General features: G+C 41.0%; 1 protein-coding gene across 3 annotated transcripts in view; it reads right to left on the reverse strand.

Moving 5' to 3' along the window:
• Nucleotides 1-16,231, reverse strand: part of micu1 (mitochondrial calcium uptake 1) — an 83,094-nt gene that overhangs the window by 13,499 nt on the left and 53,364 nt on the right. For all 3 annotated transcript variants that reach the window (XM_067972441.1, XM_067972442.1, XM_067972440.1), the window contains 3 exons: nucleotides 11,931-12,045; nucleotides 4,575-4,657; nucleotides 2,633-2,830 (listed from right to left, as the gene is read on the reverse strand). In XM_067972441.1, the coding sequence (XP_067828542.1) occupies nucleotides 2,633-2,830; nucleotides 4,575-4,657; nucleotides 11,931-12,045 (396 nt within the window). The remainder of the gene's footprint in view (nucleotides 1-2,632; nucleotides 2,831-4,574; nucleotides 4,658-11,930; nucleotides 12,046-16,231) is intronic.

A 16,231-nucleotide genomic window follows, 5' to 3' on the forward strand; every position in this document is an offset into this window, starting at 1 on the left:
GTTACGTATCCCCTTCCTCAACGACCTTTATCAGCAATCCTGTGTCTAGTCCAGGTCACATTGCAGTTTAATGCAGCTGAAGTGGCTGACTTTTCCATCTTGCGAGATGGGATGGTTAAGCTTGTAACTACTGTAAATCTACATTATGTCACTGCTTTTGTTCATTTATTAATAAATGTTTGGCAAGTTTTGGCCTAAGCCATGGTCTAATTTTATTCCACCCCTTTCCAAAGTTGAGGAGGATCACATTGGTGCACGTGATTAACTAGTAGTCAAAATATAGGAGTGTGGGTTTCCTGCTCGATCCCTGGGCTGTCTATAAATTACCTAGAGATTGGATGGATAAAGGCATAGGGGGAAGAGAGCTTGCCAAGAATGGTCTGAGTCACTTGAACCGGTATAAAATATTCAAAAACATAACACTGCAAGCTCAGTTAACTGTATTAGGACATCAAAACATATATCTGTGGTGCTTATCACCCTCAATACCCATTCCAACACTTTAGTAGAAATTGGCATAGGAGAAAGCAGAAAGAAAAGGAAACGAGGAAAGAATTTCAAGACATATTATACGAGCTGCAGCACTAGAGCCCTGTAATTCCGTAGGTTTTGGGGAGCAGCTGCAGGAAAAGCTAAAGCATGAAAGAATGATGAGACCAGAGAAAAACTGAAGATTTGGAGGGCAAGTGTGTAGTTATTTCAGTAAGAGAAACAGAGAATGCCTAAAAGGAGGTAAAATATTCAGCTTGAAAGCCTCACTGGCAAGAAAACAGCTCTTGGTTGTGAAAGTTAATACAATAGACTTGGTTCAATGGGAATGATTCCATTCCTACCAGCCCCAACTTGCCTCCTCAATTCCCCCTTTGGCTCCTTCTCTTGGTGAGAGTCAGCATGGATTATATAAAAAGGGAAGTCACGTTGGAGTAACTTAACAGAATTCTTGGATAAAAGTACAAAAGTAGTAGACAAGGGCGAGAATGTGTAGATGTCCTACATTTCAATAAAGTACATCATGGCAAACAAGTCATCAAAAGTAACAGGCATGTTACTGGCAGCGGTGTGCTGAAATCAACTGAACTGTAGCTGGTTCACGTGTGAATGTGGGGAGAATTCTCGATGGAGGGTCTGATGAGTGGAGTCCCCCGGAGTTTGGTGTTGGGACTGGTACTGTTCAATATTTTCATAAGTGATCTAGAAGATGGTACCAATAGATTCATTTCACAGTTTGCAGATGATGCCAAAATAGAAGTGGTTAACGTGGTAGAGGATGGGGACAAGCTACAGGAGGACTCAGGTTGATTGGGAAGGTGAGCTGACAGTTAGTAGAAGCAGTTTAATGTAGATTCAATGTAAAGTCATGCACTTGGGGGCAAAGAACAGGCAGAGGGATTACAGGATTAATAGAAAAGTACTGAAACACAGATCAGGAACAGGGAGTTCCAGTACAGAGATGTCTAAAGAAATTAAATGTCTGTCTGCTTTAAAAAAAATAATGGGATGTTAGGTTGCATAAAAAGAGGAATGGAGCATTGATCAAAGGAAGTAATCCTACCGTTATATAAAGCAATGGCCAGGCTCCACCTGCAGTGCTACGGCAGTTCTAGAACCCACACTACAGAAAGGACATAGCTGAGCTAAAAAAGGTACAGTCTAAGGAGGTTAGAGAATAAAACACACGAGGATTGGCTCAAAGAACTGACATTCTTCTCATTGGAGAAGTGAAGACTGTAGGGGGACATAAGTGAGGTTTCAAATTAATCAAGATCAGGGATGTAGAACATTTGCCAGGCTTACTTGTTTTGGTATGAGACAGCAGATTGAGGGGCCATGACTTTAAGGTGAGAAGAGGTAGATTTAGGCAGGATATAAGGGAATTTTACTTGACTGAGAGGTGGTTGGTTTGGAGAACAACTTAACAATGGAGGTTGTAGGGACTAGTAACTTAAATCTGTTCAAGGTAAACTTGGACAAGAATCTTGAAGAAAAACACATTATTGGATATAACTTCCAGGACAGCAGGAAGGTGGATTTCATTCATGTGGGCACCAGAGCAGTATTCTGTAATGTCACACAAAGGAGAGTTCTACAGTAAACAGTAAATCTTGCAAGGTTCCGCTCGACTTGCCTAGCTTTTTTTTGACTGGAGCACAGATCAGAGAACTGGGCAGAGACGTCAGTGTACCTGATTCATGATTTTCCAGCGATTCATTTTAATGCCCAAAAAACCAGAAGCACTAATAGCGCCAATAATGCACATTGACCTCTGTTTCCGATTCTCTGATCTGTGCTCCAGTCAAGCAAGGCTCTATTCTGGGAGCACAGCATCGCAACATTTACTATTAAATACCCACTTCTGGGCTTCATCAAACTGGCAGTTCTGTAACAGAGTAACAGGGAGGCATTCTCGTAAGTATCAAATAAAATCAATCCTAATTCCCACTATTGCTGGAGTAGCTTCTCTTTGGTGTTAGGTCAGCCAAATACGTTGCCGTTCCCTGTTAGTCCAAAGTATATTAGACTGGCTTTTCATATTCTTATTTACCATAACATTTTGTCCCCTTCAGGATGTTTAGCAGCAGATTCTTTCCTTTTAAATACACTGCCAATAAACTACACCCTGCGTAGTTCTTACCTCCAGTTTGAGAACATCCTGTTGCAGTTTACGCTGAAACTCTAGGAAGTGTTTAATGGTCAGTTTTCCCTTCAGATCTGCACCAAAGAAGTAAGTGGTGAGCGCTGAGCTAACTCCAGATTTGAGCGTGTTCCCGGTCGTGGAGCGATCGCGGTGACGCATGCCGATACTGGTCTGTGATCGAATAATACTTTGAACCTGCAAAAATGTAAGGAGAAATAAGTCGAGCTTAAATAAAAACTTATTATGCACTGAAGCCAAAGCATGCACTTAAAAGCCTCTGAAGAGCTGCAGGTTCGCCATCCCACCCTACAAAGTTCCTGATCTCAGCCAAACTGTAAGGAGTAAGGGGCAGGCAGAAAGCAGAGGACTGATGTAGTGCTGCAAGTAAAATAGGGGAAGGGGGGGGGGGGACAGAAATTGAACACAAAAGTCTTTTGTGCACCCACTGGCTGCTAGCTGTCACACTACCCCACTAGGCTGCAGGAAGTACATGATCCTAATGAAAACACAAGGGATGCCAGTGCCAAATTGGTCCTGGTTATAGTGAAAGCACTGGCGCTCCAGTAGCATTTAAGAGTACCGGTAGCTGACTTGTACAGTGCAAGTAGTACAAGTATAAAAAGGATGCCAGGTACCAAATCTGAATCAGTAAAAGGTTAGGGGAGGACATAAGAAATAGAATCCCTCTCCACAAGTGTCAATCAGTATAAAATTGGCATTTTGACATATCCAAATTCTGAGCTTATAGTGCCAACACCATCAGTTCACTCATTGCTCCTCCACTGTAATGTCTGAGTTTCTGTGAGAAAGGGACTAGAGCAAATTATCAGTTGCTAGGTCAGCTGGAGCCTCAGCCCAAGGCTGAAAAAACACTGATCTATAATGGTTTCCTGGAAGTTTATACAAGGCTTCACAGCACAAGGAGGTAGGTCGCTCTACATATATAGTGACCAAACCCAGCAGCACCCTTAGACAAGGCAGGGCTGCCCCAGTACAGCTACTTAGTCACGTTGGCCAAACACAGCAATACTGAAATGTTTAATGCTACATAGGAGAGCTCCAGCCTGTTTTATAGCCTTCGAGAATAAGATAGCTACCATGTGCCCATTACAGCATCTAACTTTTTTTGAATGAATCCAGTGTCCTGGCCTCAATCACCCTTTTATGACTATAATAGCACGCATAATTGACATGGAAACCAGTGTAAAACTGGCGTAAGGCTATGAGGAGAGGTTGAAGAGTTTGGAATGTTTACTCTGAAAAGGGTTAGGGGAGATATTATTCAAATATTAAAGATCATTAAGGGAATAAATGGAATCTGATGAAGCTTGGGATTGCCACACACTCGAGAATCAGGTGACACGGAGGAGGGAAAGTTCACTGACAGCTTAGATTTAACGACTTTACACAGAAGCTGGTGAACGTGTGGAACAGAATGCTCAGGGATGCGGTGGAGTCAGATAGCGTGGAAAAATTCAGGGGAGATATGAGGGAGTGGAGGGTTGAGGGTTGTTACTTTTCTGTACCAGCCAGATGGACTGCAGCATTTTTTTCTGGTCCTGTATTTTATGTTCCTAATTTTTTTTTGCACAATTACAATAACTTTATCTGACGTTAGTTACCGCATTGCTTCGGAGGCCACAGCCACTGTAAAATTAAACAGTTACACTGAAACTGAATTATCAAAACATTGCATCTAACAGAATGGTTTTTTCACTTTAAGGGGTAGAATTTCCACATGGGTTTTCCCCATGCATGTCCTGTCGTAACGTAGGTGGAAATCCTGGAGAAACGGCTGCGTAACGCCATTTCTGAGGTTTCCACCGCTCTTCCGCCCAACTTACGAAAGGAGATCGGGAGACCTCCTGCGGAAATTCCACCCCCAACTATTACTGCTGCTGACAGAGCATCCTACGCGCCAATACAGACTAATCATTACCTGTTCAAACTCCTCCAGATCAACCTCACCATCACCATTCAGGTCAAACATTTTAAAGGCAATTTCAAAATTCCTGTGTGGAGCTAATTAGAGAAGAAATAATTAATTGCACAGTCACTAATACAAGTTTACAGAATCCTTCAACATAGCAGTTTTGGGTAAGCTACAACCTCCGGTATAGCATGCACTGTTTATGGCTTTCATATTAATAGAGAAACTATATATAGTAAGAGTCATAAAAGACAAACCTCACTAATACATGGTTTTTTTATGGTGCTCACTGGCTGTTATAAAAATGTTTTTAAACACAAGATCAAGAAATTGTTAACTTCTCCCAAACAGCAAGACCTGAATATCTTGCAGAGGATTTAGAATTTAAACTGCGATTGTTTTATCAGAAAATCCATTCCAGCATTGAAAGTATCAAATACTTAGATTTATACGGCACTTCAGTAAATCTCAAACATTCCAATGTTCTTTACACGCAATGAATAAATTTGAGGTTCAATGGTGCGTTGTGTGCAGCTACTTTGTGCACATCAGAATCACACAAACAGGCAATCTGACTTTGATGATATTGGTTAAAGGAGGAATGTTCGCCAAGACGCTGCCGGCTCTAGAAGTGTCATGTGATCTTAAACATCTATCTGAACTGGCAGATATGACTGCAGCTTAACATATCAGAAGGACAGCACCTCCAACAATGCAGCACTCCCTCAGTAATGCATTGGAATATCACTAACAACCTTCTGACTCAGATACACCAGTACTAACTGAGCCAAGCTGCCACACATTGATCCTACTGAAGGACTGCACTTGTATTTAAATGTAAGGAGTCTTACAACACCAGGTTATAGTCCAACAGCAAGTCCCTGACCATGTAAAAGAGTAGGATTCCTGTATGTGCTTTGGGATGATCAGAGGGACATGCTCATGGTTTTAGAAAGATTACTGTAAAAAAACATTAATTATTTTTAATTTACTAAGTAACCATTTTTCTATTAAGCTATATACAAACATTCTCAGTTCATGGTAGAATAAAGAATAATAAGCATACATGCTGCTTTGTAGATTATATGGTAAGTTAAAGTTAAGGATCCTACACAACTTTACACCTCTTGGGCAAGGTTACTTGTCGCAGGGTCATGATTTCACTTCTCAAGAGGCTCAGATCACATGGGACTGGGAGGGGGAAGAGTCGCTCTCTGCAGTGATAACCCCTCGTTAAAATGTTAAGCTCCAATTGTCATGCCTTTATTTATGCTGTGCTACTCTCTCATAGGTTGGCAATTCCGACTCATTGATTCTCCCATTAACAACTCCCCAATTGTGGTGTTCATCTTTAATCATAGCAGCCTAGAAAAATGCAAACATCCTCAATTCCTCTCTGTAGAGTTGGATGCATTTTAATTGAATCCTGTTTGATTTACATTGTCTCCTTATGGCAAGCGATCAAAATGTTCCAGTGACATTGCATTTCCACCCCCCCCACCTCAAGAGCAGGCTCTGTTGTTCTAGACCTCTCTGCACAATAGCCACAACCAGAGTATGGGAAGGTAATCAGCCCTCAGCCTTAATGCCTATGGATCGGTAATCGACCATAAGGATGTGCATGCGAGTTGGTTGGTGTGACTGTCCCCCTCTCCCATTTTCCTTTCTCATCTTTTGGGAAAGTACTCAGCATTCCCTCCCCACCCACCCCACAGTAGCAGAGCCGAGATTGGGAACTCGCTTTGTCGGAGAACGTTGGCGTCCTCCTGCACCGTGCTACTGTCTCGCCCTATTTTGCACAGCTATTGAGTTCATTTTGCACGCAGCACAATGCGGGATAAATTTTTTAAAAAGCCAGTGTGTTATGACAAATAATCACCAAACTAGCTGCTGCACAAAGAGGACAACTTTCTGCACCAACCACACTGATAAGTTCGGCAACCACTTCACACACAAAAGTCATTTACAGGCTGGCATCTCTTAATATGCCTTATTGCAAGCACCTACTTCATTTTGGAAAGTGAGAGACTGCTGCAATGAATTGGCATGTATGGCTGAACATACAAACTCAAAGTTAAACTACAAACAAGCCTCTTTGGTTCACGTAGGCTGGCTTATTTCGTTGTGCTTGTGTACAATCCAAATCTGATCACACTGGTGTAAAATGTATCATTTAATGTGTTATTTATGTTTGTGGAATTCAAATGCCATCAGAAAAAGTTGGGGGCTCTTTGGCTGTCAGAATAATACAACTAGCAGCATTTGATTGTGGAAGAAAAATCAAGAGAGCCTCACAAGACCATCGATCTGCAGTTCCTTAATTTGAGGCAATTTACTCCGACTTGGGGCTTTTTTTGGTCACTGAAGCATGGCAACCTACCTTGTTTAAGGGCCTCTGAACCAAGATACTGGGAAATTGAGGCCTGCAGAATTTCTGTTTGCCTGATATGAAGTTCACACTCTCCCTCCTTAGGGGCACACCCGACCTATCTAAATCCAAAGAGCTTAGGTCAGTTGGCAGAGCCAAGGATTATGGACCCCCAAGTATGTGTATGGCTACTTCTGCAGTTTAACCAGCTACAACTGTCTGGCTTTTCAGCACAGAGCACTAGGAAGCTTTCTGCTGCTATTCCAATTAGGACTATCTACCTCTTAGGGCATTCGCTGGAGCTGAGCAGGAGCCCCGAGTGACAGGTCTACCCCTCTAAGTTCCACTGGTGAACCGTCTGGTTGGTCAATCACCAACAGTGCCATGGAGTATTAACGGCCCGTCTTAGTGTCAGATTATCGACTCTGCAACGGAGGGTTGAACTTGTTGCAAACTTCATTTGCCAGGCACGTCACCGTAGGGCTACTTTGACCTCAAAGAGACCCCACTTATCAACCCCCCCACCCCATCCTGGGAAGATAATCATTTGTTGGCTGTTAGACAATTGACAAATGCAGGCTTCAGCCCTCACGAGACGGACAGCAAGTACCAAGAACTCTTCATGAGTGGCATGACGAGCGACATCATAAAACATGCATGCGCATTACCACCACCCTCCTGACACAGTAGAGACTCACACCATACCTCCACCTTATCTCAGGGATCTTGGAGCTGGAGTCCATAATCCTGGATAAAATCCAAGATTTGGCCATATATTCCCGTAGCTTCCAGCTTCGTTATGAAGGCTGCACAAGGCGCCAGGTTGAGTCTTTATAGAAATCGGTGAAAGCCAATTGGGCTTTCCCCACTTTACAACGCTCTCCATCCTTGAATAAAGCCACAACCAATCGGGCATGTGTGTCAGGACCTGCCCAACTTGGTGAAGTTACATCAAGAAAAATTAATTTTCATGTGGAGATGTAATTAGATTTTCTTAAAAAGGCACAAAGATAACTGGAAGAATTATGAATATGCCAATATATTTGAAAGATGGCATGATTTATTGATTTATTGATTTCTTTCTTGTAATCTGAAAGTTCCATGAATAGTATTTGCTGAATCAGGCCAAAAATTAGCATCCTCAATAAATAATTATCAATATTTGGAGTAAACAGTCAGCAGAGAATAAGAACTGTTTTGCAGCAATGCCTTCAGGAACTTTGTACTATATCTCTCCATTAAGCCCTAATGTAGTTATTAAACAGCTCTGCTGTGAAACTAACTCGAAATAGTATTCATTATGTTGAATATAAAAATTGCAATCTAAGCATAGATTACACAAGTACAAGTCTTTCTGTTTTAGTGATTAGTGGATTCAAACATCAGTTTGGCAGAATATGACTTTGAATCCAGAACTGCAAAGCAGCCACTGCATCAATTCCAGGCTGTTCTGTGATTCTTAAGATGCACTGCCCGTAAACTCATGGACAGCAGGAAAACTAATACCACGCATTGGACATTACTTTCAGTCGCTGCCGCTGTTACTTTACCGTGAAAATAATGACAGTCTATGCACGAGAACAGCCTTAGTCTCTGCTATGTGTTGCAATGGGACTATTAAAGGCTCATGACTAACTTCTCATAAGTATTTGGATTATCCCGCTGTGCACTTGCATCACAATAACCGAGAACCAATTGTTTTAGACTGACCCAGGCAACGGGCACCTTTGGGACTTAAACTCAGATCTGTGTAATTAAGAAAGGACGTACCACTATTCTAGCAAGTAACTTATTAGTTTAGAAAATCCTTTTTCACATAATCTTGCTTAAATCATACCTCTACAACTTTCCTGTTCTAATGCTACAGCTTCAAATATTTGCAGTGAAACAAACATTGTGATGGTAAGCCCAGTGAACACAACACCCCTTCTCCACAAACAATCCAACTAAGGCGTCCATTGGAGACCAAGATTTTTTATCAGCTTCGGTCACAACAGAGGGAAGGGAAATCTGCTGGGTATATGGATGCGTACATGCATGCACGTGTCTGTTTCTCCATCACTCAACTATTCCTCTTGGAGGTTTAACTGGACACTAGGGTCAGTTGCATCTGTAGAAATATCCCGCAGGCTGCAGTTTCTTATCTTCCAAAACAAAACTAAAACTTCAACTCCATTTTTACCAGTAGTTACCTCGACAATATGTAGTCCATAATTTTCCTGAAACACGTAATGCAATAAATAAATCTCAATTCTGATCGAATCACATAATTCAATTGCAAGAACCTGTGATCTAGCACTGCCCATCACGACAACTGCTCTTAGTTAATTTTGGGTGGATTTTAATTTTCCACCAAGTCTTTCCCTGTAAAAAAAAAGTCTAGAGTGTGAACAGGGAGCATTGGGAGGAGGAGAAAGTGCCACCATCAAAGGGCGGGGAGTTAGATGGGGCAGTGGTGGTGTGACTTGGTTCCAGAGTGTGTACGGTGCCTCTGTAAGCTCGGCTGTGATTGGGTGGTGGACAAGGGAAAGTGACCATTGAGATAACATTTGGGGAAGTGGTGGTCTCATTTTTTAATCAACAAACCAATGAATTATATTGCTTAAAATTTTTAATGTAAGAATTGAAAATTTTCCAGGGACTGCCCCCTCCCCCGCATGGAAATATACCACCAATTTCAACTGGATTTCCCTTTTCATTTATTTTTCCTTCAATATGAATGAAGAAATGCTGAGTATACCAACAGCTTCAGTTACAAAGCCTGTGTTTACACCCACCAGATATATAGTTAACAGCTTTTGCTAATTTTCCAGGCTGGTATATATGAGATAGTCAAAAGTAACTTTCACACCTGACTTTTTGAACAGTGATTCAGTTCTCACCAAACTAGGATGAAGTGTTGAACTTATTCAAAAATGCATAATGTGTCATCTTAGCTTAGACGGTGGTACTCTCACCCCTGAAGGTTGCAGGATCAAATTGCACTCAAGGCCTTGAGTACATAATCTAAGCTGACACTACAGTGCCATACTGAGGGAGTGTTGGACGTGTCGGCCTCCCGATCAAACACTGAACCTGGGGCTTTGTTAACCTGTTACAGTAGTTCAGACAGATGTAAAAGATCGCATGGATTACTTGGAGAACTCTTACTTTCAGTATCCTGACCAACATCCCTCCCTCAAACACCAAATATAGATTAGTAACTGGTGATTCTGCTTGTGGAATTTTGTGTGTAAATTGGATTTATATATTTATATATATATATATATAAATAAATAAATAAAAAAAAGTTACTATACTTCATAATTCATTGTATGTGAAATGCTTTGAGATGCGATGGGCACTAAATAAATGCATTACTTTCTTTGTTTCATACATAATAAAAAAGTTGAATATTCCAGATAAAAACACTTGGCAAAATTAAATCCAGATTACAAAAACCCCAAACATTTTTTTTCTGCTTCCTGTACAATATTATTCGTCAAGCTCTGGCTACAAAATAAGAAAATATGCAACGTCACATCTTCACTTAACATCCAAGTCATCTATCACTCCACAATAAAAGTGCTGCGTCTGAAAACAACCGTTTTAAAAAGAAAAATTTAAATTTTAAAAAATGACGATATTTGAGTGATTGTCCTGAGGCTTTACTCAGAGGGAGGCAACACTGGGAATTGGATGTGTGTTCTGAAGTCACGGAGGCCCCATAGAGGCAGTGAGGGATACAGACCTTGTGAGCGTGTGAATCCCAGGAAATATTTTGATGGGTGGCCAGGGAAAGTTCAAAAGCTGTGGGAAGAGAGCAGGACTGAAGGTCCCAGCACACAACAGAGGGGAGGTCTCTGGGGCAAAACTTAAATGGATGGATTTCCAATAGGAAATCTTATAGGTCTGTTGAAAGTTTGTGTGTGTGTGAATTATTTCAGTTTTTCATGTGTTTCTTTTGTTTTTTTTTTAAATATATAATCTTTGGCGCAGGAAACAACGTGGCCAAAGAATTTGGAAATAATTGAGCAATTTGATTTTAGTTTTGTGGTACTTCCTGGTTCATAAATGAGAAATTTGATTGCTTGGTTTTCTGTTACTCGTTTGCACATTGGGACTTTTGATTCGTAACTTAACAGGTTAGTGATTATTTGAGCCAATTATAATTTTTTGCATGATGCACTTGGGAGATGTGATGCCCTGAAGTGTGTCACTGAGACCACACTTTCAATTGAGATGCTTTTGGAAGGGGTGCTCCTACAAATATGCTAATTTTGAGATACATACTGTATAAAAAGAATGCATGCCTGGGACAAATTGAAAACACTCCTTGTGTATTGGTCAACATAACATTATTATTTTTAAAGCCTGAAGTAAGAAATAACTTATTTTCCTACAGTCTGGTGGACATGGGGAACAGACCCCACAGAAGGTAGTTAATTTGCAGCAAACTGAAAACTTTACAAGGGAGCAAGATCAATAGCCATTGAGGAGGGGGACTGAGGTTATAGAAATACTAGCACTGGTTGACTTTATTTCCCCCTCAGGAGTGGTAGGAGAAGAAACTATGTTTCTTACAGTCAGGAATCAATAGGTTGGTGGAAGGGGGTGAGAGGGGCAGAATGCATGGATTCTTGCATGGAGTGTGCTTGATGGGTCTTTCTTGTCCCAGACACTGTTCTTATCCACACTGCGTGGTGCTTGTGAGTTACAAGGCCAGCACCAATCCCCACCCCTCCTCCCCAATAAATCATCGAAGTACAAGTTTATCATTACAGGCCAATAATTCAAGAGTTAGGATGATCACAAAACATTTCCACTTGTATAAGGAGATCTTACAGAAAAGCTAAACAAATTCATGCAATCCTGTAATATTAATAAAAGGCAGTTTTATAAGCCATGTTCTGTTTTGATGCTCCTGACGTGAAATACACCTTATTGATCCATTTCTTCACTGTTTACAGATGGTTCCTAGGAGAGTTGAGAGTCACAACGCATCAATAAATACTCACTGGACAGAACGGTGGTGAGAAAAATATAATCTGAGAAGGAAATTAGTCCGCACTCGCCCAGTGTGTAAAATATGCTGTCCTCGTCAGCAAACTTCTCCCGCCCATGGGAAAGTTTCTGCCAAAGAAAACAAAAAAAGTCAGAATGGTGACACCAACTGTGAGATTATTGGGCTGTCAAACACAGGCCTGGTATCAAACTGTAGGAGATGCAGAGCACAAGCCAAGAAAATATAGAAATGGCGATTAAGTAGATTGCAAAATTGAATATATATTACAAAATAGTGCACAAGCTAAGGTTAAGGGATGGGGCTGAGGGATGGGGTTGAGGGTAATACCATGCACGAGCCACAGTATCAGACACACGATAAACACAGCAATGTTTAAAACAGGAAAGACTGATACAGACAGATTCACATACATAACGCAGCAAAATGTCATGCCAAAGTCCCAATGATCACTGCTATAAGGATATCAGTTACCTCTGTCCAGCAAGGAATCATAACATTGAGGGAGAAATAAAAAAGGAAACCCCATTACGAATTGGGATTTAAAACACCGTAATCATAGGAACAGGAGTAGGCCTTTCAACTCCTGGAGCCTATTCTGCTATTCAATCAGATCATGGCTAACCTGTGCTTCAACTCCATTTAACCGACACTGCTCCATATCCCTCGATACCTCTAACAAACAAAAATCTATCAGTCTCAGTCTTGAAAATTTCAACTGATCTAGCGTCCAAGGCCTTTTGGGGCGAAAATTCCAGATTTCCACTACCCTTGTGTGAAAAAGTGCTTCCTGATTTCAATCCTAAATGGCCTAGCTCTTATTTTATTAGGGTCCCTTGTTCTGGATTCCCCCCACCATAGGAAATAGTTTCATGATCTACCCTATCGAATCCCTTTATCATTTTAAGCGCCTCAATTAAATCACCCCTCAACTTCCTAAACTCAAGGGAATAGGAGCCAAGTTTATGCAACCTGTCCTCATAATTTAATCCTTTAGACCCCGGTGACTCTGCGCTGCACCTCCTCAAAGGCCAATATATCCTTCCTGTGGTTCGGTGCCCAAAACTGAACACAGTACTCTACATGGGCTCTGACCAAGGCTCTGTACAACTGAACAACATTCTCTCCTTCACATTTCTCCCCCCCCCCCTTGCGTTAAAGGCAAACATTCCATTAGCCTTTTTGATTACTTTTGGTGTTCAAATGCCTGATAAGATTCTGTAAGTGAACTATATTCCTTTCAACCTGTGTCTCCAACCTGAAATCTGCATCTTCTGCTTTCTGCCTAGAAAAAGATAACATAACTGGGGTTTAACAATTAACCCTTTAAATTACGTACTGGAATTTACATAGGGTTCGAGATGTTGGTCAATACCACACACTAGGTGAGATCTGTACAAGTTAAAACAACTAATCCAGTGTATTTAAACTTAAATATAACATTCAGAAGCAAAAATACTAAGTATATATTACCAAGTACAAGCAGCATTTTAAAATACGCTTACTACAGAGTATCCATTACCACCAACTGGTCTCACGAGTCCTTTTTAGTGTCTCTTGGAATTAACCAATAACTTGGAACAAAACAATATTGTGCAGTAAAAATTAAATCCACATGGGCAGTATCTTCAGGTAGGAAGTTTCATGTAAAATACATAAACCAAAGAAAAAGAGCAGTCTTCAGAAATCCAGCAACAAAACTAGTGAACCACCAAAAGGCCCTGACCTCATCCCCCTTAATTTCTCTGAAGGATGCAACTTTCGTGTACAAACCCAGACATGTCTTGTACCAATAATACTCAGGAATAATACAAATGGGAGACATTGTTTGTGAAACCACACAACTCTTTCATGCGTAACTGCCTGCCATTTGAACATTGTAACAATTGGAAATCACATCCTCGCTTGACATCAAACCACAAAAACTACTTATAAACAAAATGCATTTGATGGTTCAATGTTGCAGAAACAGTTTCACACTATATACTGCTGCCAGACAGTTGAATGGGAATAGATGGCTTCATGAATGAACATTTCATATAACACTAATTTAGCAATCTGAGGTAATTTCACATGAGCAGCAAAGCCAAGTAACTCTTGAAGGTAAGGAAAGAACACTCCTGTGTCTTTGAAATCTTGGCTTGAAAAAAAATACTGCCTGCTATTTTATAAATACCCTAATATAAAACAAGAAAAACACCCCAATTTGCAACACTAAGCATCCACTAATAGATACTTCACTGACAAAGGTGAAATCTTCTGCTCAATACATTTAAAGCTGTAAAGACTCAGTTATATTTTTTCCACATAAGTACATTACAGCTAGAGAAGGCTACCCCTGACAAATAAAAATGGAGACAGTTAACACTGGAACACCAATATATTGCAGCACACACAGTGACAAAGATCAGAGCAATGATCCCTGATCTTGGTCACTCTATTGTGAAGAAATGGCGAGCACTGAGTAAACACTCAATATGTTTTCATAGTGGAGGAGGGAAAGAATGTTTTTTTTATTTAAAAAAAAGGGCAAGTCATCCTGGGCCATTCTCCTGCATTTCCAAGTTCGACTGATTGCAAACAACATTGGCAGTTGTCTGGAATTAAGTCTCCAGCCATCCTCTTGGGCACGGAAGAGGCGTGACTTAGAGCAACTGGAGGGAGGAAAAGGAAGTGAAGGAGAAAAAATGGGGGACAGAGGGAGGAAAAGTGAGGAGGGGGGGGAAGCAAAGCTGTTGCAGATGCCACTCTGAAGACTGTCAACTTTTTGCAGTGTTGAAAGATGGCAATTGAACACACCTTTTGCACACTGATGAGGCCGCCCTGCGCGCAACCTTCTTGGTTCTAAAACTAGCAGGAGCCCAGAGTGATAACATGTAGTCAGAGACTTCGACCTAAGATTGGCGGGAATCAGGACTGGTCAGCTGCAGGTGTAGTCGAGCCATGAGGAATTGCTGCTGACCTCCACTACAAAAGACACTGGCCTAGGATTTGCTGGAGTGGGGCAGCTCGCGCATGCCCAGTTAAACTTCCACCCCCCCCCCCCCCACCCCCCAGAAATAATTTTGCCCTGCATCCGGGACCTCTGTGATCAACGGGACCAACAGTCCTTAACTAATATGAGATTTTAGGATTGAGAAAGAAATAGGGGAAGCAACAGAGAAGAAAATCGCACGAATTAGAGTCGAATCAGGTACAGAAAGAGAAATAAAGAGAGGGAAAGATTGGATTGAGAGAGAAAAGACAAAAGGAAGAAAAAAATTGAAAATTTTTAATATCTAACAATTTATAACCTGTAGGAATGAGATTCCAGTTTCAATTGTTCCCTTTCTGGGCCGGGGAGGTGAAGTGGTATTGCAGGAACATAAGCCTAGTCATTAAAAAGGGTACTTAGGCCCATTAAGTACTAGCCCTAATTTTCTGCGACGAGTTTAATTGGCAATTAATGTACAAATGCAGCAATTTCTTGGAACTCACGGGGAGGTTAAGCATGAGATGACGTTTTCGCGAGGCTAATGGGGAAGTGGTGCAAATTGTCCAGCAACTTGTGACAATTTGCAATTCACAGGGTATCTCTTCCTCGCCACAAGTTGCTGGACAATTTACACATTAATATCGGCAAGCACCATTAAATTCCCTGTTATTTCGGCAGAAAAATCTGGGCCGTTAAATATCTTCAGACCAGATGGATTGAGTTATATTCACCTTCATCCCTTCCCTACCCACCTCAAAGCTTTCACTTCAAAACAAACATTACATATGGATACATAGGGCATTACCGTGCAAGAAACAGGTATACTTCAAAAAAAGTATTCAGTAGGTGACACCATCATAGCAGACAAATTATGTCGTTCCACATGGATGGCGTTGGTAATCAAGAGTTAAACAAGTAAAAGTTTAACTTCTATTGAACAATTTCCTACTGGAGATTTTAACTGCATTGATTCCTAAATTATATTTTGATGATTGGCATTTAAAATGTATCTTTCACTTTTAAGCAAATACTTGGATTAGTAATTGCCAGTGTTCTGGGACATGTTCAGGCATTTAGTGTGGACAGTTAGCTGATTTAAGGTTAACTGATTGCTAAACATTTTCCACAAACTATATTGCGCAGCCCCAGTGGCTACTTTCACGCTATGAATGTAGGTTACGCCGTAGGACACAGAAAATATAATGCAAGATGATTTGGCACGATTATAGTCAAGTGAGAGGGTTATCTGAAATATGCTATTACCAGCTTTATACTAAGTTATTAAGCTACCTTTTCCAATGATGACTTAGAACAGCAGGTCA

The sequence above is a fragment of the Heptranchias perlo genome, chromosome 36 (genome assembly GCF_035084215.1).
Source record: "Heptranchias perlo isolate sHepPer1 chromosome 36, sHepPer1.hap1, whole genome shotgun sequence".
Lineage (NCBI taxonomy): Eukaryota > Metazoa > Chordata > Chondrichthyes > Hexanchiformes > Hexanchidae > Heptranchias > Heptranchias perlo.